Source organism: Cottoperca gobio, chromosome 9 (assembly GCF_900634415.1).
Source record: "Cottoperca gobio chromosome 9, fCotGob3.1, whole genome shotgun sequence".
NCBI classification, from domain to species: Eukaryota; Metazoa; Chordata; class Actinopteri; order Perciformes; family Bovichtidae; genus Cottoperca; species Cottoperca gobio.
The window spans coordinates 17,603,726-17,625,743 of NC_041363.1; the positions used below are offsets into that span (position 1 = coordinate 17,603,726).

The window sequence follows — 22,018 nt, forward strand, 5'->3', positions numbered from 1 at the left end:
CAAATAAACTTTCTTGGAATAATTTGTCAATTTGTTTATACTTTTATAGTCTTAGTTATGTGAAAGAAAAACACAAGAACAATGTATTAGAAAGATATCAGAGATGTATAAAACATATTTGCAGATTCTAAGAGTTAGATGTTAGATTAGAACATAATCTATTAACTGTAACATATTTACAAGTTAAGATATTATTAGTTGAAAAAAGTGCAATATAAATGTAATATGTGGGTTCAACACTTATGTGTAATATTCTAAGACTTCAATTAAATTATCATATTAAAAGTTCAAGCACTTGCAAATAAAATTTAATTTCTTCACATACAGTAGATCCATCCAAATATGTTTCCATTATTACATTACAGGTCATTTAGCAGACACTCTTATCCAGAGCGACTGACAGTGAACTAACTACAGGGACAGTCCCCCTGGAGAACTCAGGGTTAAGTACCTTGCTCAGTATTTCCAAATGAAAGGTACAACAACACAATACCAGTTGCAATGGATGTTTTTATTGAGCATCTGATTTATAGGATGTCTTGCTCCGCTTAGCATCTTTGTTCCTTCTTTTCTTCCTTCTCTTCTTGCAGTCCAAGTACTCAGATGGCAACTCTGGGCAACATTCTTTAGCTGTGTTTTTGCTTTTGCCCAGGTTCTTTTTCCCTGTTCTCACCTGCAATTAGTTAATGACAGATTTGGTTCTGAAATGATGACATGAAAATAAAATAAACAATGTTTTAATTCTTACAAAAAATATAATTTGTCTTTTTTAGGTGAGAGGCTATGAAAATTAAGAATGACTCTTATTACAATACTTTAAGAGTTACTCTTTGGTCACTTTCAGTGCCATGCAATAATACACACTGGAGCATGCTATTTCCCTGTAGAACGGTGTCATCTACTGCTCAAGCTTCTAGCCAAGTATGCTCTGCAGGTGTCTCTATAGGCTCACTGGGAAATATTATTTTGCCTGTTAATGAGCTATCAGCAAAAACACTGATTTTACTTTTGAAGATTTAAGAGTATCTAAACTAAAACAAGTATTGGGCTTTTGACATGGCCTCCAATTTCAGTGAATAATAGCTGGCAAAATGTACCTCCTAACCTGCAATGTTATAAACTATAGGAAGAAAAATTTAAATGTGGAATTTCAGTTAGCAAATGATGCCATAATCTTTGCTAGGTTTCAATGCATTTGTTTGTCTATAACAAATCTCGCTAGCAGGTGCAGCTATGCTAAACCTTTGCATCATTTTGCAGTTTGCAAGCTATTGTTGTTGCCTCAGAAGGTCTGTTTTCTTCACTCAAGCTTATCATTGTTGAATGATATTAATATGTGAAAACTTAAAATATTAGAATTATACTGTAGTTTACAGTTTAGAGTGTCTCATTGTTATCCTTACTGTCTTTTTTATTTTCTTATCTTGTTCTTATTCTTTAATATTGGACTACACAATAGATGCCAGGTATTTAATTGTAGGGTTTATTCATTATTACCAAGTAAAAAACTGTTTGATATTATAAATAGGATATAATTTAAGAGTAACTTGTTTACCAATAAATGTATTAGTGTGAATTAAAACAGGGACTAGCCATGATGATAAAATAAGACAATTACATTTATTTCTCGTGCATTGTAACCCACATAATAGTAATTTGTAACTAAAAGTACAAACATCTGATTTGTTTTCTGTTCATCTCATTTATAGGAACATACAGTACACACATTTCTTTGTCCAACCACATGTACATAAAGTACATAAATGTGGGCTGAGTGCATTACATTCAATGGGGATTTCTAATTCAAGTCAGTAGTTGTACACATAAAGGAAGAAGGAACATGTATGAGGAAGGAAGCACAAAGCGCTTTTGATAGCCATTTGTTTTGCACAGTGCCAAACCACCAAAATACACAGAAACACCAACACACTTATACAGAAATAAACTAAGAAACCAAGAAACATACCGTGTGAAACTGTATGAAGTGCAGACTGGACTAAACTCCTCCACTTATGATTCATGTTAAATGATGTCATATGTAATTTCCTTAGATTTTAACAAAAATCCTTAAATGGACAAAGCTGCTGAATCCTATTTTTACAAGATTTGGCATTTTTAGCTGGTAGATAAAATGTTATATTGAATCACAGAACTGTCTGTGTTGTAAGTTGGGAAGTAACAATGACTGCACCAATGTCTAAATGAGTCTTCATTTCCTATGGGCTCACATTTGCCCTCACATGATGATCACTGGTGGTTGCCAATTCCCAAATTGGGGATCAGCTGTTTTGTTAAGCAAGAAAGAATTTCTCTTCATTTCTTTTCATATTTCATAGTATAGCTATAAAGGTGTTTGCAAATGTTATTGTGTGATTATAAATACATCTAGAATATTAGAATATGTGAATAAATAATAAATATATGCATGAATAAATTAAAATAATTAATAACAGTGTTTGCTGATCTTCTGTCATAAAACGTAAAGACGCATTTCTGAGCTTCTGGTGAGTGCTGTGTTATCTCTTAGCTATCAGTGTGTGGAAACACATAGTGAAAAACAGTAGGTGAGGACATGAGACATGTAAGAACAAAGAAAGAGCAGGAGCAGACAGTGTTGTGTTCGAATAATATCAGCAGGTTACATTTTTCCAGGGAGTCCACTGGCTCCATGCTGAGAGCACCAGCGAGTCTCTGGAGCGAACCCTCAGCTTGCTGACCCTCTTTGGTATCAGAGCAGATGAAGAACGTCCAGTCTAAAGTCAGATAGGTCACACAATAAGAAGAACAAAAACAATGCAGAGAATAATGACAGACATGGAGGGATCACCAGATTTGTGTGTACCTTGCCATCATCTTTTAACACATATTCAATTTCGTGCTCCAGACTGAAGAAGCTGTGAGGAGTTGACCAGCTGGATGGAGCATCAATGGTCACGTTCAGGTTTTCATTCCCCTCCTGACACTTGACAATCTTGGGATAATCGGGTTGAACTGGAAAGAAGAACAATTACAGTAAAAAACAAACAAACATGAGTCATAGTGTATCAGTAAGGAATCATTCAAGTATGTGAATTAACAAATATTTTTGCTGAAATGATCACGTTTATTTACAAAAAGGATTCACTACAAAGCGTTGGCATTACTGCTTATGTTCGCCTTGTTCTTTTTTTGTACTTTTAAATATTGTAATTTCATCATTGGAACCAAACACAAATTATTGTATTAAACTGTTTGATTTCCATCCTTCAAGACCCATTTCTCAATAATTGAATGATCTATTTTTGTAATTTTGTCATGTCATTTCTTCCCAAATATGCTTTTTACTTCAATTATTGATAACCTTCTGTTGAATGCCTTTTGATAGATCAGTTTCACTCAGTTTACCGATGTCTCGGAGATAAAATCTCTTGGTTCTCCTGAGGAAGGAGAGGTTAACGATGGCTTCAGCGGTGAGTTCAAGCATGGTGGTTTCCTCAGCGTAGGGGGAGAGGGAGTGGGGCAACTCAAACTGGAATCTCCCATCCACAAGCTGATCACTGCTGACCCAATGACACAACTTCCTACCTTCACGGCTACAGAGGCAAGCAGTAAAAAAAAAACATAGTGAAATATCTCCCTGAGAAAGGTATAATTGTGTTTGCTTGTTGGTCTATCTTTATACACAATCTGCAATATATTTGACCTCTTTACTGTAACAGGTTTTTTTTAATTTACCAGTCATGTCCCAGTCCAAGGCGCACTCCTGTTTGTCCACTGTGGGTCCATTCACAGCTGAAGTTACAGTCATAAGACTTTGCCCGACAGCTGATAGAGAGAGAATCTATAAAGATACACAATGTGAGTAAATTCAAGTTTAATGGAAAATGAAGAGAAAATATCACTAAATATAACACATTTATGTTGGAAGTGTATCATAGAAGGTTTCAGTATTTGTCAACTCTCATCCAGAGACTGACCCACCCAGTGAGACATGCAGAGACTTTCAAGATTTTCAGATATTTTGGATGTAATACAAGTTCCTCTATTTGACATTTATAGTATCGGTAAGTGAGTTGTACAATGAAAGCGGAAAACAAAACCAGAGCATCTCACCAAAGTCGTCTTCCTCCTCAGCCTCCAGCAGCAGATAGGTTGAGGACAACATATCTTCTCCTCTCCAGCAGCTGTAATTTCCCAACATGGGTGTATCTACCTCTGACACGGACAGCTTTAGACCGTTCTGCTTGACATTGCCCTCGATATCGACATCCTCCATCTCTGGAACATGAAACTTCCCTGTCACAGCTCCTTCGGACAGCTTTAGACCGTTCTGCTGGACATCCTCCATCTCTGGAACATGAAACTTCCACGTGACAGCTCCTTCGGTCTCAGTGCGACAGGTCAGAGTGACTGGACTTTTATCATTCCTCTTTGCCACCACAACTACACAAACATAGATACAGACAGACAGGTACACAGACAGAGACATGCACAGACACACATTTATTAACAAGTCAAGATGAACAGATTTACAACCATCGAAGACCTCGAAAGATTTATGATAGAAAAATACATGGAATACGTACAATTATCTGGAAAGTGGTTGAGTCCATGTGCTCCGTTGAGACTGATGAACAGAAGCCCACTTATCCACAGTGACAAAGTCTTCTGAAGAATTGTGTGACAGCAAGAGGAGAAGATTGTTAAAAAAATATCTATCATTTGCATCAGAACCTAAGTTATCGCCTAAATTATTATTATTATTATTATTTCCTATTTCATTTTCAATAAAAAAAAAAAAATTAAAAATCTGTTCATGAGACATTGTAATTGGTTGAATACTTTTAGTTGAGAAGATCTGTTATGATAATGCAAAACCAATAGCAAAGTTAGTCATTTACTCCCTATTCTATCATTTTCCATATACAATCTACTGCTGCATTAACTACTTAGATAATAAATATAATTTAAAAACAAGTATAGGTTGCATGTTTAATTACAATAGTTATTTCTTACCATTTGGATGAAGTTACGCTGAAGTGATGCTATAAAGAAAATCAAGAGCAGTAACTCAGTGGTAGAAATCCTGAGGATTGTATGATCCAACTGACCGCTGCATCCTTTTTATATCGTTGCCTACAGCATGCATCATCACCGTCATTTCACCTTTCGAAGTGAGAGAGAGACTACGTGACATAGTAAACTTTTAAAAACAGTGCATTTCCTCTATATTGATTTGCATGTCACATTTTTGTGAACAGAGTTCTGCGAGTTTTGAATAAGGGATGGAGAGATGGAGATAAGAAGTGTCAAGTGTGGGTGTATAGTGAGGTGGGGGGTTGCCCTCAGCCTTTAATATAGATAGATAGAGAGAAATAGATGAAGAAGACACACACACACACACACACACACAGACACACACACACACACACACACACGCACACACACACACATACAGACACACACACACACACACACACACACACGCACACATACACACACACACACACACACATACATACACACACACACACATACACACACACACACACACACACACTCGATTACACATTAATTTTCTTTACAAAAACAATCCTTTGTTTTTGAGACAAACCCTATCACATTTGAGATTCTTCTCCAGGAGTCTAGGAGAATAGTCTAATGTATTTAATAATCAATTAGTTGTTTCAAGTCATTTGGTCATTTTTAACTTCAAATGCCAAAATAAAATCATTGGTGGCTGCTTCCCAAGTGTAAATATTCATAGTTTTTGTTTACGATAAGTCTTTTTAAAGTGTTGGTCTCACAAAGCAAGCTATTTGAATATCAATATCAATAACATTTGCATTATTGATAATATTTCCATAATCCTAGAAATAGCCCAGCATTACCCTGGCAAAAAAAAATAGTTTTCCCCTCCTTTCAAAGGTTCCCCCCCCCCCCATAATGCAGTCATTGTTAAGACATATGATGTTCAAGAGCATGCACACACACTTACACAGAGAGAGGGAGGATTTTCCCTACACATTCGTCATATGGGGCAATCCAATTTTGTTTGACCAAATGTCAAGTTATTTTACACTCAAAAAACACTTTTTGTTCTGGTGTGTATCCTCACAGAGACGTACATCATCTGACCACATCATGTGTTAAACAGTGTGTGAAGTATTTCCATAGTACTTCCTTGCAATTCACATTTGCTGGAAGGCTGCGTTCAGTATTTTGAATAGTCGGTAGCTGAGTACATATTATAATTCATAGAATCTACAGCATGACACGCATAGTGTAAGCATATTATGACCTAAAATTCTGCGAAACCTGTTTTGTCAGTTGAACAGAAATAGTTTCATGTTTCAGTTCCTTAAAAGCTTAAATTCTATTATTCATATATTTGTTGTAGAGAACAATTTAATTTACTCAAAGAACCTCTCTCCTTGTCTGTATTCACTGTATTTAACTACAGTGACTGTGAAGATTTCAATATTATTGATAATATACTATATAAACCTGTAAGAAGGTCCGGCTATTTGAAATGTTTACATCCAAAAATAGATTATCCCAGTCTTACAAATGAATGCAGAGCAGGTTCATATGAATGGAGGACAGAAAGTGTCTTACAGGTGTCTCAATGCTGGCGTAAAGACCTGGTCTGGACTTCATGAGAATTGACCAGGAAGAGAAAACTAATGTGTATTTGTGGTAAGCAGCTTAATTAAATACGTTGTTGGAACTTACAATTTAGTTTAGTTTTAAATAAAATTAGTAATGTACATGTTTATATATCGTCATTTTCAGGTTTTGTTCAGTGTAGCTGTCAGTACATTTTTTCACATAGCTTCAAATTTAAAGATAGTTCTGAGTCACCAAATATCTTTTTTCCTCTGAATCAGATTAGTATGAAAAAAAGCCATAAAGTCCCGTGTCAATGTGTTACTTGCATAATATGAATCCCCAAATTGAAGAAATGTTTTTTCTTCTCTTACACAATATGTAGCACTAAGCCAAACTGTGAAGTCACTACAGTTCAGATAACGGAACAACTAATCGAGGCTGCTCAAGATAGTTCAACACGTCTCCACATCCACCCAACAAAACAGATTTGAGATACGAGTATCTCAGTGACTTCTTTAAGAAGCCTTTCATGCATGAAACCCACATCAGAGTTGAACTTTTAACTTAAAAAATACAGAGCATCACAAATATATTGCTAGCTGATATTCAGGGCCCTACCTCATGTGTGAATGCTCACCTTAGTGCCGATATAAAACCTCTTAAACGTAGAAACTTTCAAACCTTTTGAAAACTTTGTTTCTGCCAGAGGTTCAGTCATTTATAGATTTGCAGAAAAGCCAGAAGGTCTTGACCCAGAAAGTTTGTGGCACCTTAGATGAAAAATTAACTCCAGCTCCTGTTTCCTGAAGACACAGAGTTCTGACACGTTCAGACGGTACACGAGAGAAGCTTTGTTTTCTGGTTGCTACAGATGTAATGTTATATCTCTCAATTTTGATAAAGAATTAGCTATATTGCTACTTTAGCCACACCTGTGATTTGATATACAGTATGTAAATAGGAGAGAGGTAGCTTATTTGAATCAGAATACAAAAAGATTTGAGAGATTTATAAGAACAATATAATCAAAGACATTTGAGCTACGAGAATGGGCCATTGTGAAGAGGAGAGGCGACACACAGCAGCTACTGTACTTTACCTATCAGCGTTAAAAGCAGACCGCTCTATATTACAGTCCGTCTACACTGGATGTTTCCATCGTGTATTTTGGACATAATGGAACAGAAATGTTTCAAAATGAACCAACAAATCTACGAGGCCTCTCCATTGTCTTGCACTTCATGTTTAAATGCAACATGAACGCTCTCATGAAGCTTCTTTTGTTTTTCCTCAACACTCATAAAGAATACACGATAGCGTGTTGGACTGTGAAGGCTGTAAAATGCTTCTGAGTCCACACAGCAGTGCTGCTGTATTCACAGGTAGTGAAGGCCTACAGACAACATGTGCGGCTTTCACTGCACAGTAAACGATGAAAGATTTCAATGTGTAGTTATTACTAATGATTTGCATTACCTAACCCCCTGTGAGTTGGAATATAATAGTTAACATGCTTTTCTTTCAAAAAATTTTATTCCATGATTAATTTCACTGATACATGTTTGATGTGTGGGCATCACAATGCGGCCGGGCAGCATGTGAAAGAGAGAGGTTTGCACATTCCACTGAATTAAATAATTTTGTATGTACTGCAGAACGAGGCAAAAACAAAAGGGTAAGTAACAGTTGCCACAGAGTCAATTTGACTTGTTTTATCCCAATTGTCATGGTTACAATTAAAAAGCAACTTTAGTTTGTAGCCACAGAGCAATTACAGAGATGAACAATTACAAAATGTTGCTGTGTCAAAGTACAGTGTGTCAAGAGGGGCCTTGAAATGTGTGCTGGTGTTTGTTAGTTGGCCTCGTCCTTTGAAGCCTCGTCAAAGTTTTCAACAAGATCTGAAAAAGGGAAATGGAGGGTAAAGAGGGGGGGCGGACAGAAAACAGTGACCGATAAAGCTAAACATTTAGCACACCAATAAAACTTAATTACTAAATATAACCAAAAATATCAGTCCTCTGAATTAATCCATAAATTGTAAATGTGTTTACCTGGAACCTCATCATCCTCCTCCTCCTCCTCTTCAACAGCAACCATAGGGGCTTTGTTCTCTCCAGCTATGAGGGGGAAGAAGACCAAACAGCAAATCATTAATAGACAGCACACAAACTACAGATACATGCAAACAGATCAGGACTGAGTGTTGGTGTACCTGGTTTGGGCAGGTTCTCTGCTAATCTCCTGAGGCTGGTAAGACTGTCGGCTCCCAGCTGGTTTAGGATTCCTGGGAGCATCTCTGTGAGCTGCTTGTTCTCAGCGTGCCCTGTGATCGTAAAGGTGTTGGCAGCCAAGGACGCCTGAACCTTTGGGTTATTGAAGTGGATCACTGTCCCCTGGTTTGTGAACATATTCACCTACAGTGGAAAAAAGGAATAGAGTTTGAGGTCAGTGTCAAAGAGGATGATGCAACAAAGTGTAACATAACATGTAAATATGTTGATATATTTTCTTTGCTAATTGATTAACTAATTGCTTCAGCATTAAAAAAAAAATACAGCACTGAAGGTTGAGTCAGCGGTTCTGGAGAAAGATTGTTGCTAATTATCCAAACAAATACCCCATTCCAGATTTACCATCCTCTCACGGCTTTTCTCTTTACTCGGTCAGAGCCACTTTGTTTGTTTATCATTAACAGAGCCTGGGCTTTGAATGCATCTTTTTTACAAGCGCACACAGAACCGACTGGACCGTGAAGAAATATTTGCTGAATGACAAAAAGTGTTTCGGATTAGAATCGTTGAAGAACAGGATAATTTTTTTAAGATACATTTTTGTCAAATTTGGCATCTTTTATCTTGTTATACGAGTTACTCGATTTAATTTAAGCGGAGAACCCTTTCCTAAGAGCATCAATGTCATGAAGAAGAGCTGTCTGCATACATAGCACTTCAGAAAGAATTTGCTGTACCTCTTCAATGCCAGAGATGTTGTTGACTCCCAGTTTCTTGAGGGAGAACTGCAGCTTCTTGTCATCTGCTGTTGCCGTTCTGTGCACCACCTTCTTCTTTCTGCGTGCCGACCCCTTCAGAGCACAACAATGAGCCATTATATATGAACAAATAACCCAATGACAAAACTTCTAACAAAATGATTTTCTTCAAGTTATTTACCAGCATGTGTTCCAACTCACCTTGCCACCTATGCGGACCTGCGCCTGCAGTTTGGCGAGCTTCTCCTGGTTCATTATCGACTCCTTCATCTGACAGAAGGAACAGCACATACACATCATCAAATGTAATATTTAATCACAAAAGTAATTTCGTAGAAAAAAACTGATTCCCACAAGACACAGATCTGGGAAACATATAAAAGCACCAACAGTCATTACAAATGAACTCCAATAATTTCACACAAATTGTCTTTCTTGATTGTGTTTGCAATACCAGTTCTCTACTCACACCACTAGTTTAAACTTGAAATGAGAATCAGAAATAAAGAAATATGCAAAATGGTGCATTTAATGACTAACAAATTGACACTTGAAGTAGGTCCCTAAATGTGTGATTTCAACAGTTCATTGGATACTTTTGCAATTACAATAAAGTGCAAAACTCTCCTGTCGTTTTGCATTTTGGCACAGCAAATGAACAAGAATGCACAGCTGCCAGAAGCCCCGAAATAGCTGCACACTTTTTAGTCTCGACTCAAGTTCTGCATGAATCAGACAGAGGTGATCAGCTAAAGTTCGAGGCTAACTTAGGCTGGCAACGTTCAGCTAGCTTACTTTACAAGCTTACTTGTACCCAGTGTGCCCTAACGAGAATATGTGATGTGGGCTCATGTTGGTCTTACAGCCACCGAGACTGGGGAGCTTATTATTTCAACCCAGGTTCTCAGAAAGTATGACAACTGAACTGTGGGCTCGTTAGCTCGCCGAGCTAAACAGCTAACTTGGGCCTCTTCAAACTGATGCTTGGATCCAAGTATGATTGAGCTTTTTCCTCCACAGCGCGTAATGTGACACACGGGGCTGTTCTCTCAACAAAGTCAAATGTATATGAGGCTGAGACAGCTTATAAAGACTTCAGAGACGTGAACTAACCTGGGAGTGTGTAAACACGCGGGTCACACAGTCGATAGAAGCTCAGAGAAAGGAGTGAAGACCGGAAGTGGCGTACGGAGATGGATAAGATGCCGGATGTGCGCGCAGTTTTTGCAACATTTGAGCTAATATATTAATGTAATAAAAAACAACAACCAGTAATTTCCCCCTAAATTATCTAATCTATCCGGTAAAGTCTGAGATCGTAGATATCACGTCTAACAATGACCTGCTTTCTAAAATTGACTAAAAGTAGTGAGCTCTTCAAACTTTTGAAAGAAATATCAATTTTATTTTTACAACAGTCGTTATATATACTCAAAAAAAATATACTCAATTTTAAATACTAAGCTCACCGTCAGGGCCTTTTAAAATAGTCCAAACAATAAGAAAATGTAATTTAGTGAACAATAAAGATATGCCGTTCATAACGGAAGTTGTCACGTTGTAATCATGGCGTCCTCCGGTGCACCGAGAGGCAACGTGATAACTCCTTAAAATGAGCAACTTTTGGTTTACTTGGACAACCAACATCAGTATCATCTAATTTCAACAAATCATAATTAAAAAGTAAGTCTGCACACCTGTACATGTTCGTTGAAGCGTGAGAATCATCAGAATGCAGTTTAGTAGAAGATGCTAGGCGGCTAACGCGCCGTGTGCTAGCTCCCTTGTGCTGCGCTGAACACGTTGGCTCGGTTATCTTTTCTAACAAGCTGCTTTTTGCAACGTGTACTCGTAACCATTATGTGATGGTTAACTCTAGACATTTTTTTCTTTTTCTCGCCTTCTTTATGCTCAATAATCCACTTCAGTGAAGAAGTCGGCTGTCTCAAACCAGTAAAGCCGTTAGATTAGCCTTCACTAGTTTGTACATCGTTGTGCTGTTGCTAAAAAGTTTGAAGGTGAATTATGTTGCCATGCAGTCCATGTTGTTGATTTTAAAACCCTCATTTTGCTGTAGATCAAGACAATCTTGACTAAGCTAGAAACCCGAGCCTATCCACGTTTTTTCCAATTACAAGCATTAAGGTGGTAAAAGGAATAAAAACACGTTTCCCTCTCCTCATGGCAGCATCTTAGTGTTTGTTTGTAGAAGCTATATCATATTTAAACTGAGTTTAATAATCTAATTTTTGTATTATTAACTAAGTTTATAATACATTGGTCTGGATTTAAACATTGTTGGGCATTAGTTTGTATAAAAGTACCTACCAGCAGGTTCCAAGTGTCATATCTCTTTTTAAATGTTTAAACAAATATATTTTGTGTATTTTAACCAGACCGATTATTTTTGTGATCAGAACAGAAATGGCTTCATTTAAACCTACCAAAATCCAAGTCTATCCTAAACTTGGAGAGAAAGTCACACAAGACACGCTGTACTGGAAAAACTACAAGGCGAGTCTCCTTCCACTGTATATTGTCATAATATTACTGTGAGCAAGAAAAGCACATCCTCAATGTTGTTTCTCAATATTAACAATGTTCATTTGTTTCTCCTCTCACAGGCTCCGGTCCAGATAAAAGAATTTGGAGCAATCTCAAACATAGACTTCTCCCCGGTGGCTCCACATAACTTCGCTGTGACAGCATTTACAAGAGTATGTTCGCTTCTCTTGTATGAATTCAGCTTAGTTGCGTTTATTCAAATTGATGAGTGTTCACCTCCATAAAGCGATTCTGATTCCGGTTAGCCCTAGTCTGAATAATTAAGCGTTGGTATGTATTTTCTCATTCTAACTGTGGTTTCTGCACAGATCCACATCTATGGGCCCTTCTCCCAGGAGCCTGTGAAGACATTTACACGGTTTAAGGACACTGCATACTGTGGCAGGTTCAGGGCCGATGGTCAGCTGCTCGTGGCGGGATGTGAGGACTCTGTGGTCCGGCTGTTTGACGTCAGCGGCAAAGTGGCACTCAGGATGTTCAAAGGGCACACAAAGTAGGTATCCCACGTCTCACTGTCTGATAGTTTTCGTTGTGCTGTCTTGCCTGTTACAAAGCAGTCTTGATTTGAACATTGGACTTGTTGAATGATGAAATCTTGAGTGATCCATCGACTGAATTTCATGATGATCTCATGTAATTCTGACGACCTTTTAAACTGACTTAATAACATCTGGTCATGAAAGTGAGCTGACATTAATCTATGGCTCTCGTTTTATTTCTGCTCAGGGCTGTACATGTCGCAGACTTCACCTCAGACCGTTACCAGATCCTCACGGGGTCGGACGACTACACCTGTCGACTTTGGGACATCCCAAATGCCACTGAGCTCAACACCTACCAAGAACACACAGATTACATTCGCTGTGGCGTCACGAGCAAACTCAACAGGGATCTCTTCATTACTGGTAAGATGGAGGCAAAATGGTTGGAGGAAAAGTAAAAGCGAGGACAGTAAATTCACATTAGCATCAATGTTTGGTGCGTGCCAGTTAAATGTTAAGAAACAGAACATGGTACTTATGTAAGGGATAATGTACATCCCTGTCGGGGTTTATTTTGTAATGTTGCGCGCTTCGCTGCACATTATCCCGCTTATTTCACAGCTACTTACTTAAGAAATGAATCATTTGACACAAAATATTGATTTATAAATTGTCGACCTATCGCAGCCCCACATTCTATCCAGCTGGCAATCTAGTACGTGTTATCCTTTGAACACATGCTGAAAAGTGGTTTTGGATTTCCCCTTTGAATTACCACCACAATCTCTGAGTCTCGTAAACACGCCCTCCAAGAGAAGCGATCTCAGCTGTGGCCAACAACCGGCCGCAGGAGGTCACCGTGTCTTCTGGGGTTCTTGTGTATTAAAGCACTTGTTGAATGATGATCTCTTGAGTGATCCATCGACTGAATTACGTGATGATCTCAAGTATTCTGACAACTTTTAAACTATCTTACAAAGTGTTTTGGTCATCAAAGCTTCCATAGCCAAGTCTGTTATAAAGAAATAACAGACTGTAGAACGTCAAAATTGACTCAGAATCAAGTATTCAACAAAGCAGTGTAGTTAAGCTACATAAGTGACTTGTACACCTAGAATAATTAATATGCAAAATAAGATGGTAACCACAGACAAATAATCTAATCAAACTCTAAATTGTGCTCTTGAGCTGTTGCCACTGCAGACGGAAGGATGAGGACCAGGAGGAGGGAGTTTGGTCTGTTTGTGAGACTAACAATTGATGTTTTTATCCAAGGATCTTATGACCACACACTGAAACTGTTTGATGCCAGAGCGGATAAGAGTGTGATGACGATGGACCACGGCCAGCCAGTGGAGAGTCTGCTTCTCTATCCTTCTGAGGGACTCCTCGTCTCTGCAGGTAGTCGGCCGTTATAATGTTCAGTCAGCTCGTCCAGAACATCTGCCCACTTGTTGACGAAACATAAATTCTGTAACTAGTGTTCAAATGTTTGAATTTAAGGCTCCCTTGGAAAATGAGATGGGCTAGGCCATGTTGAACCAGGAAGATACAAGCTTTCATGCTTGGTTGTGACTTAAATCAGGACAAGAAAACCTAAATTGTTTTCCTACACTTTCCTGAAAACTCGTACACGCATGCTACATTGTATTTACTAATGTTTACACGGGACATAAACATCTTCTCACTCTCTTTAGGTGGGCGCCATGTGAAAGTGTGGGATCTGCTAAAAGGAGGCCAGCCTCTGGTGTCGCTGAAGAACCATCACAAAACTGTCACCTGTTTGTGTCTCAGCAGCAGCGGGCAGAGACTGCTGTCAGCTTCTCTGGACAGGTACGGGGACAGCTGTATTTACAGCAGCATACAAAGGAAACCTCTTCTAAGCTGTGGAAATTAGGACCCTTGCATACTTATTTCATGAGTTATTGTTATCTGAACCTGAGCTAAAGCAACACTTTTGTTTGTCTTTCAGGCATGTAAAGGTGTACAACACCACCAACTATAAAGTGGTCCACAACTTTGACTACGCTGCCTCCATCCTCAGTCTGGCTTTGGCTGTAAGAAACTAACTTCAACCCTTCATCACGTTCTATTATTAGTTTTTCATGTTTGAAGATGAATTCAGTGTAGAAAGGTGCATTTATGATCAACGAAGACAGGAAACACCGTATTGGCTTTTATCTGAGGTGCACCGTCAGAGGGAGCTGTGAGACTGCGAGGGGATGCTTTCTGTTTCTGCAGCAGCCGACATAAATATCTAGTATTTTGCCAGAGATTTAAATCGATAGGAGATGAAACGGTTCATCCTCTCCTCTAGTGTTAGCTTGACAGTTTAGGTTTTCCAGAACACAATGTGAAACCCCATACAGTGATCTGACAAGGTTTCCACTTTGGGTTGTCAGTGCTTTTGGATTTCCCCTTTCCATTAGCACCACAATCTCTGATTCTCATAAACACGCTCTCCAAGAGAAGCTGTCTCAGCTGTATCCAACATCTGGCCGCAGGAGGTCCCAGTGTCTTCTGGAGTTGTGTATTAAAGCACTTGTTGAATGATGATCTTTTGAGTGATCCATCGACTGAATTACGTGATGATCTCAAGAATTCTGACAACATTCAAAACTATTTCACAGACTTATAAACCTATTTGTAAGAGTGAACGATGTACATTTGTTCTTTTATTTCTGCTCAGGGCTGGAATCCTTGAGTAAAAGTATAAATGTCTTTCTCCTCAGCCGGACGATGAATCCATTGTTGTGGGTATGACCAATAGTATCCTCAGTATCAAACACAGGAAAAGCCTTGAAGAGTCTAAAGAAATCTCCAGCCAGCAGAGGCGACGGCCCTCGTATCGTGTTATTGTGAAGGGGAAGAACTTCGTCCCTAAACAGGTAAGTTTGGTTAACGTGCAGTAGCTGCAGTCAACAGTGTGACGCATGATGTGGTCTGTTGAGTGACGATTCGCTGACTGAATCACACAAAAGACCGTGGCTAATGCCTTTATTTCTGCACACGGAGTTATTATCTAAGACTTTTCTTTCTTACCGTTGTTTATTCATTTCTTGGTTCTCTCTTTCCAGGATGATTATCTCGTCAGCAAGCCAGTGAAACAGCATTTGGCCAAATACGACAAGCAGCTCAAGCAATTTAATGTAACAAAGGCTTTGGATGCAGCTCTGGAGGTATACATTTTATAACTTAAGGAAAAATTCTAATTTCAATTTGCAATACAAAGCAGAGACTGTTACTCATTTCCTGTTGACGCAAACATCCCACACTTTTACTTTGATCAATAAATTAAATTGTATTTCTAGACTTGGACAAGACTGAGAAAGCCAGAAATCACAGTTGCTGTTATGAAGGAGCTGGATCGAAGGGGGACTTTGAAGAACGCTCTGGCAGGAAGGGACGAACAGGGGCTCGCTCGGTTGCTCAACTTCCTTATCGGGTAAGACGCAGATGGAATAATAATAATGCATTGTTAGACTCCTTGAATTTGGTAGCGTGTACATGAAATGGTGCAGAAATATTTTGCAACGTGAAAAAACTTTTTCTGTTTCTTCTCCAGGAACTTGGTTGACCCAAGGTTTGCTCCTGTCCTCGTAACGGTGGCAGAGATGATCCTGGACATCTATCTGTCAGTGATCGGCCAGTCGTCAGTCGTGGACCGACAGCTGCTGCGTCTGCAGGAGCTGCTGGAGAGGGAGATCAACTACCAACAAGACCTTCTGGAGGTGCTGGGCATGTTGGACACTATGTTCGCCTCCTCCCTCCCCAGGAAGGAGGTGCCGTGCCCTAGCATCAGCAGGGCTAATGGCCTAGCTCAGAGAGAAGCTAGTGCATCGAGACAACTGCTTCAGGCCACCTGAGGCTTGGGCGGACAGACTGCGTTAGAGTGCCTTCACAACTCTAAAAACCTCTTTTTGAAAACATCTGAGACTCATTTACTGACATGACGTGCTACAATGACACCAAACATTTTGGTACAGGTTTTAAGAGACTGACGAACCATGAGCTCACTCTGGTGTTTTAACTCAGCGTGACTGAAAACACAACAGGCAACCAAGAGAACATACATTTACTGTATGAAGAATCTCTGAATGTGTGACTGGAAAGTGATGTTTTTTATTTGAAGTCTTATAATTACACTTTCAAATGTAAATGTGCGTGCTTGTGTGTTTTGAATGGTTTAACTGTTAATGTCTGCTTTGTGTTTTCATATTTGGCACTGGCAAATGTTTTATAAGCAGATATGAATAAATCTTTGTAATATTGGAGCTGACTAACAATAATTGAGTTCAAATAGTTTGAGAAATCTGCTGAAGTCTCTGATACAGATTTCAACATGTAGGTATTATAACCCTTTTTCTTTGCACTCCTCACCATGTCATTGCCTTCCACCAGAGGGCACTGTAACCTCAAAGAAACAGTTAACTTTCACATATTAGGAGAAGGAATTAGCATTTCACCAGACGAAGACAGAAAGCACCAACACTGACGGAGGAGGATGCTCAGGCAGTGGAGGCTGCAGCTCACACTGGAAACAGCAGCAGCACCGTCTGAACGCCATTTCTCAACTTTTCTTGCTGAAGTCAGGTTTGTTCTGCCGGAGTTTGAGCTCCTTTTGAAGGTACGTCAATCATGTTGAACCTTTCTACTAGCTGTCGACTTTGTTCATGTCCGTTTCTTGTGTTGTTGACAGTTTGCTAACATGTCAACCCTGGTCGACTGTACCTGATGAAGAGCTGCCAAATAGGTCAACATTAAACTGAGTTACATTTATTTGAATCATTAAGAAAAAAAACGTTTCTAAAGCTAAAAGGTCGTGTTTGTGGTATTTAATAATACATATGCAATTTTCTGGTTCCGGTCAGCCCTAGTCTGAATAATTAAGCGTTGGTATGTATTTTCTCATTCTAACTGGTTTCTGCACAGATCCACATCTATGGGCCCTTCTCCCAGGAGCCTGTGAAGACGTTTACACGGTTTAAGGACACTGCATACTGTGGCAGGTTCAGGGCCGATGGTCAGCTGCTCGTGGCGGGATGTGAGGACTCTGTGGTCCGGCTGTTTGACGTCAGCGGCAAAGTGGCACTCAGGATGTTCAAAGGGCACACAAAGTAGGTATCCCACGTCTCACTGTCTGATAGTTTTCGTTGTGCTGTCTTGCCTGTTACAAAGCAGTCTTGATTTGAACATTGGACTTGTTGAATGATGAAATCTTGAGTGATCCATCGACTGAATTTCATGATGATCTCAGTAATTCTGACGACCTTTTAAACTGACTTAATAACATCTGGTCATGAAAGTGAGCTGACATTAATCTATGGCTGTCGTTTTATTTCTGCTCAGGGCTGTACATGTCGCAGACTTCACCTCAGACCGTTACCAGATCCTCACGGGGTCGGACGACTACACCTGTCGACTTTGGGACATCCCAAATGCCACTGAGCTCAACACCTACCAAGAACACACAGATTACATTCGCTGTGGCGTCACGAGCAAACTCAACAGGGATCTCTTCATTACTGGTAAGATGGAGGCAAATTTTTTGGAGGAAAAGTAAAAGCGAGGACAGTAAATTCACATTAGCATCAATGTTTGGTGCGTGCCAGTTAAATGTTAAGAAACAGAACATGGTACTTATGTAAGGGATAATGTACATCCCTGTCGGGGTTTATTTTGTAATGATGCGCGCTTCGCTGCACATTATCCCGCTTATTTCACAGCTACTTACTTAAGAAATGAATCATTTGACACAAAATATTGATTTATAAATTGTCGACCTATCGCAGCCCCACATTCTATCCAGCTGGCAATCTAGTACGTGTTATCCTTTGAACACATGCTGAAAAGTGACTTTGTATTTCCCCTTTGAATTACCACCACAATCTCTGAGTCTCGTAAACACGCCCTCCAAGAGAAGCGATCTCAGCTGTGGCCAACAACCGGCCGCAGGAGGTCACCGTGTCTTCTGGGGTTCTTGTGTATTAAAGCACTTGTTGAATGATGATCTCTTGAGTGATCCATCGACTGAATTACGTGATGATCTCAAGTATTCTGACAACTTTTTACTATTACAACTATTTTACAAAGTGTTTTGGTCATCAAAGCTTCCATAGCCAAGTCTGTTATAAAGAAATAACAGACTGTAGAACGTCAAAATTGACTCAGAATCAAGTATTCAACAAAGCCGTGTAGTAAAGGTACATAAGTGACTTGTACACCTAGAATAATTAATATGCAAAATCAGATGGTAACCACAGACAATAATCTAATCAAACTAATCAAGGAGGGAGTTTGGTCTGTTTGTGAGACTAACAATTGATGTTTTTATCCAAGGATCTTATGACCACACACTGAAACTGTTTGATGCCAGAGCGGATAAGAGTGTGATGACGATGGACCACGGCCAGCCAGTGGAGAGTCTGCTTCTCTATCCTTCTGAGGGACTCCTCGTCTCTGCAGGTAGTCGGCCGTTATAATGTTCAGTCAGCTCGTCCAGAACATCTGCCCACTTGTTGACGAAACATAAATTCTGTAACTAGTGTTTAAATGTTTGAATTTAAGGCTCCCTTGGAAAATGAGATGGGCTAGGCCATGTTGAACCAGGAAGATACAAGCTTTCATGCTTGGTTGTGACTTAAATCAGGACAAGAAAACCTAAATTGTTTTCCTACACTTTCCTGAAAACTCGTACACGCATGCTACATTGTATTTACTAATGTTTACACGGGACATAAACATCTTCTCACTCTCTTTAGGTGGGCGCCATGTGAAAGTGTGGGATCTGCTAAAAGGAGGCCAGCCTCTGGTGTCGCTGAAGAACCATCACAAAACTGTCACCTGTTTGTGTCTCAGCAGCAGCGGGCAGAGACTGCTGTCAGCTTCTCTGGACAGGTACGGGGACAGCTGTATTTACAGCAGCATACAAAGGAAACCTCTTCTAAGCTGTGGAAATCAGGACCCTTGCATACTTATTTCATGAGTTATTGTTATCTGAACCTGAGCTAAACCAACACTTTTGTTTGTCTTTCAGGCATGTAAAGGTGTACAACACCACCAACTATAAAGTGGTCCACAACTTTGACTACGCTGCCTCCATCCTCAGTCTGGCTTTGGCTGTAAGAAACTAACTTCAACCCTTCATCACGTTCTATTATTAGTTTTTCATGTTTGAAGATGAATTCAGTGTAGAAAGGTGCATTTATGATCAACGAAGACAGGAAACACCTTATTGGCTTTTATCTGAGGTGCACCGTCAGAGGGAGCTGTGAGACTGCGAGGGGATGCATTTCTGTTTCTGCAGCAGCCGACATAAATATCTAGTATTTTGCCAGAGATTTAAATCGATAGGAGATGAAACGGTTCATCCTCTCCTCTCAGTGTTAGCTTGATAGTTTAGGTTTTCCAGAACACAATGTGAAACCCCATACAGTGATCTGACAAGGTTTCCACTTTGGGTTGTCAGTGCTTTTGGATTTCCCCTTTCCATTAGCACCACAATCTCTGATTCTCATAAACACGCTCTCCAAGAGAAGCTGTCTCAGCTGTATCCAACATCTGGCCGCAGGAGGTCCCAGTGTCTTCTGGAGTTGTGTATTAAAGCACTTGTTGAATGATGATCTTTTGAGTGATCCATCGACTGAATTACGTGATGATCTCAAGAATTCTGACAACATTCAAAACTATTTCACAGACTTATAAACCTATTTGTAAGAGTGAACGATGTACATTTGTTCTTTTATTTCTGCTCGGGGCTGGAATCCTTGAGTAAAAGTATAAATGTCTTTCTCCTCAGCCGGACGATGAATCCATTGTTGTGGGTATGACCAATAGTATCCTCAGTATCAAACACAGGAAAAGCCTTGAAGAGTCTAAAGAAATCTCCAGCCAGCAGAGGCGACGGCCCTCGTATCGTGTTATTGTGAAGGGGAAGAACTTCGTCCCTAAACAGGTAAGTTTGGTTAACGTGCAGTAGCTGCAGTCAACAGTGTGACGCATGATGTGGTCTGTTGAGTGACGATTCGCTGACTGAATCACACAAAAGACCGTGGCTAATGCCTTCATTTCTGCACACGGAGTTATTATCTAAGACTTTTCTTTCTTACCGTTGTTTATTCATTTCTTGGTTCTCTCTTTCCAGGATGATTATCTCGTCAGCAAGCCAGTGAAACAGCATTTGGCCAAATACGACAAGCAGCTCAAGCAATTTAATGTAACAAAGGCTTTGGATGCAGCTCTGGAGGTATACATTTTATAACTTAAGGAAAACTTATAATTTGCAATACAAAGCAGAGACTGTTACTCATTTCCTGTTGACGCAAACATCCCACACTTTTACTTTGATCAATAAATTAAATTGTATTTCTAGACTTGGACAAGACTGAGAAAGCCAGAAATCACAGTTGCTGTTATGAAGGAGCTGGATCGAAGGGGGACTTTGAAGAACGCTCTGGCAGGAAGGGACGAACAGGGGCTCGCTCGGTTGCTCAACTTCCTTATCGGGTAAGACGCAGATAGAACTTTTTTACTTAAGTAGACTTCACCAAGCGCTGAAAATAATGCATTGTTAGACTCCTTGAATTTGGTAGCGCGTACATGAAATGGTGCAGAAATATTTTGCAACGTGAAAAACCTTTTTCTGTTTCTTCTCCAGGAACTTGGTTGACCCAAGGTTTGCTCCTGTCCTCGTAACGGTGGCAGAGATGATCCTGGACATCTATCTGTCAGTGATCGGCCAGTCGTCAGTCGTGGACCGACAGCTGCTGCGTCTGCAGGAGCTGCTGGAGAGGGAGATCAACTACCAGCAAGACCTTCTGGAGGTGCTGGGCATGTTGGACACTATGTTCGCCTCCTCCCTCCCCAGGAAGGAGGTGCCGTGCCCTAGCATCAGCAGGGCTAATGGCCTAGCTCAGAGAGAAGCTAGTGCATCGAGACAACTGCTTCAGGCCACCTGAGGCTTGGGCGGACAGACTGCGTTAGAGTGCCTTCACAACTCTAAAAACCTCTTTTTGAAAACATCTGAGACTCATTTACTGACATGACGTGCTACAATGACACCAAACATTTTGGTACAGGTTTTAAGAGACTGACGAACCATGAGCTCACTCTGGTGTTTTAACTCAGCGTGACTGAAAACACAACAGGCAACCAAGAGAACATACATTTACTGTATGAAGAATCTCTGAATGTGTGACTGGAAAGTGATGTTTTTTATTTGAAGTCTTATAATTACACTTTCAAATGTAAATGTGCGTGCTTGTGTGTTTTGAATGGTTTAACTGTTAATGTCTGCTTTGTGTTTTCATATTTGGCACTGGCAAATGTTTTATAAGCAGATATGAATAAATCTTTGTAATATTGGAGCTGACTAACAATAATTGAGTTC

At 39.7% G+C, this 22,018-nt stretch overlaps 4 protein-coding genes across 5 annotated transcripts; 2 read left to right on the plus strand and 2 right to left on the minus strand.

Annotated features, from left to right (window-relative positions):
- Positions 1 to 1,595: 1,595 nt before the first annotated feature.
- Positions 1,596 to 5,419, minus strand: il12b2 (interleukin 12B 2). Its single transcript, XM_029438879.1, has 7 exons — positions 4,996 to 5,419; positions 4,566 to 4,647; positions 4,093 to 4,422; positions 3,715 to 3,820; positions 3,385 to 3,572; positions 2,843 to 2,991; positions 1,596 to 2,753 (listed from the first exon to the last, which is right to left on the minus strand). Exons 1-7 carry the CDS (start codon positions 4,996 to 4,998, stop codon positions 2,631 to 2,633), a joined length of 981 nt encoding a protein of 326 aa, XP_029294739.1. The 5' UTR covers positions 4,999 to 5,419; the 3' UTR covers positions 1,596 to 2,630.
- Positions 5,420 to 8,105: 2,686 nt separating this feature from the next.
- On the minus strand, positions 8,106 to 10,788 carry LOC115013781 (transcription factor BTF3-like). The gene is made up of 6 exons (XM_029440284.1): positions 10,697 to 10,788; positions 9,785 to 9,853; positions 9,563 to 9,676; positions 8,807 to 9,008; positions 8,646 to 8,711; positions 8,106 to 8,492 (listed from the first exon to the last, which is right to left on the minus strand). Exons 2-6 carry the CDS (start codon positions 9,851 to 9,853, stop codon positions 8,446 to 8,448), a joined length of 498 nt encoding a protein of 165 aa, XP_029296144.1. The 5' UTR covers positions 10,697 to 10,788; the 3' UTR covers positions 8,106 to 8,445.
- Positions 10,789 to 11,109: 321 nt separating this feature from the next.
- LOC115013778 (U3 small nucleolar RNA-associated protein 15 homolog) lies at positions 11,110 to 16,904 on the plus strand. 2 transcript variants are annotated; one of them, XM_029440281.1, is made up of 12 exons: positions 11,110 to 11,266; positions 12,001 to 12,097; positions 12,208 to 12,300; positions 12,457 to 12,641; positions 12,875 to 13,053; positions 13,906 to 14,031; positions 14,328 to 14,463; positions 14,603 to 14,687; positions 15,363 to 15,518; positions 15,708 to 15,809; positions 15,942 to 16,075; positions 16,196 to 16,904. In XM_029440281.1, the coding sequence occupies exons 2-12, from the start codon at positions 12,008 to 12,010 to the stop codon at positions 16,494 to 16,496; spliced, it is 1,587 nt and encodes a 528-aa protein (XP_029296141.1). In that variant the 5' UTR covers positions 11,110 to 11,266; positions 12,001 to 12,007; the 3' UTR covers positions 16,497 to 16,904. The 2 variants fall into 2 exon arrangements, with proteins under 2 accessions (XP_029296141.1, XP_029296142.1); XM_029440282.1 differs by lacking the exon at positions 11,110 to 11,266 and adding an exon at positions 11,409 to 11,601.
- Positions 16,905 to 17,119: 215 nt separating this feature from the next.
- LOC115013779 (U3 small nucleolar RNA-associated protein 15 homolog) lies at positions 17,120 to 21,995 on the plus strand. The gene is made up of 10 exons (XM_029440283.1): positions 17,120 to 17,257; positions 17,563 to 17,747; positions 17,980 to 18,158; positions 18,970 to 19,095; positions 19,392 to 19,527; positions 19,667 to 19,751; positions 20,429 to 20,584; positions 20,774 to 20,875; positions 21,002 to 21,135; positions 21,287 to 21,995. The coding sequence occupies exons 1-10, from the start codon at positions 17,135 to 17,137 to the stop codon at positions 21,585 to 21,587; spliced, it is 1,527 nt and encodes a 508-aa protein (XP_029296143.1). The 5' UTR covers positions 17,120 to 17,134; the 3' UTR covers positions 21,588 to 21,995.
- The last annotated feature ends 23 nt before the right edge of the window (positions 21,996 to 22,018 follow it).

Excerpts from the sequence above, each read along its gene's own strand:
- il12b2 (XM_029438879.1), bottom strand. Across the intron at positions 3,821-4,092 it reads TGAGGAGGAAGACGACTTTG|ATTCTCTCTCTATCAGCTGT; the intron begins GTGAGATGCTCT and ends GTATCTTTATAG. Across the intron at positions 3,573-3,714 it reads CTTGGACTGGGACATGACTG|CCGTGAAGGTAGGAAGTTGT; the intron begins GTAAATTAAAAA and ends TTGCCTCTGTAG.
- LOC115013781 (XM_029440284.1), bottom strand. The coding sequence starts at position 9,853 with ATGAAGGAGTCGATAATGAACCAGGAGAAGCTCGCCAAACTGCAGGCG. Across the intron at positions 8,712-8,806 it reads AGAGAACCTGCCCAAACCAG|CTGGAGAGAACAAAGCCCCT; the intron begins GTACACCAACAC and ends TCCCCCTCATAG. Across the intron at positions 8,493-8,645 it reads GGAGGATGATGAGGTTCCAG|ATCTTGTTGAAAACTTTGAC; the intron begins GTAAACACATTT and ends TCCCTTTTTCAG.
- LOC115013778 (XM_029440281.1), top strand. The coding sequence starts at position 12,008 with ATGGCTTCATTTAAACCTACCAAAATCCAAGTCTATCCTAAACTTGGA. Across the intron at positions 14,688-15,362 it reads TCCTCAGTCTGGCTTTGGCT|CCGGACGATGAATCCATTGT; the intron begins GTAAGAAACTAA and ends CTTTCTCCTCAG. Across the intron at positions 15,810-15,941 it reads CTTTGGATGCAGCTCTGGAG|ACTTGGACAAGACTGAGAAA; the intron begins GTATACATTTTA and ends TTGTATTTCTAG.
- LOC115013779 (XM_029440283.1), top strand. The coding sequence starts at position 17,135 with ATGCTCAGGCAGTGGAGGCTGCAGCTCACACTGGAAACAGCAGCAGCA. Across the intron at positions 19,528-19,666 it reads CTGTCAGCTTCTCTGGACAG|GCATGTAAAGGTGTACAACA; the intron begins GTACGGGGACAG and ends TTTGTCTTTCAG. Across the intron at positions 20,876-21,001 it reads CTTTGGATGCAGCTCTGGAG|ACTTGGACAAGACTGAGAAA; the intron begins GTATACATTTTA and ends TTGTATTTCTAG.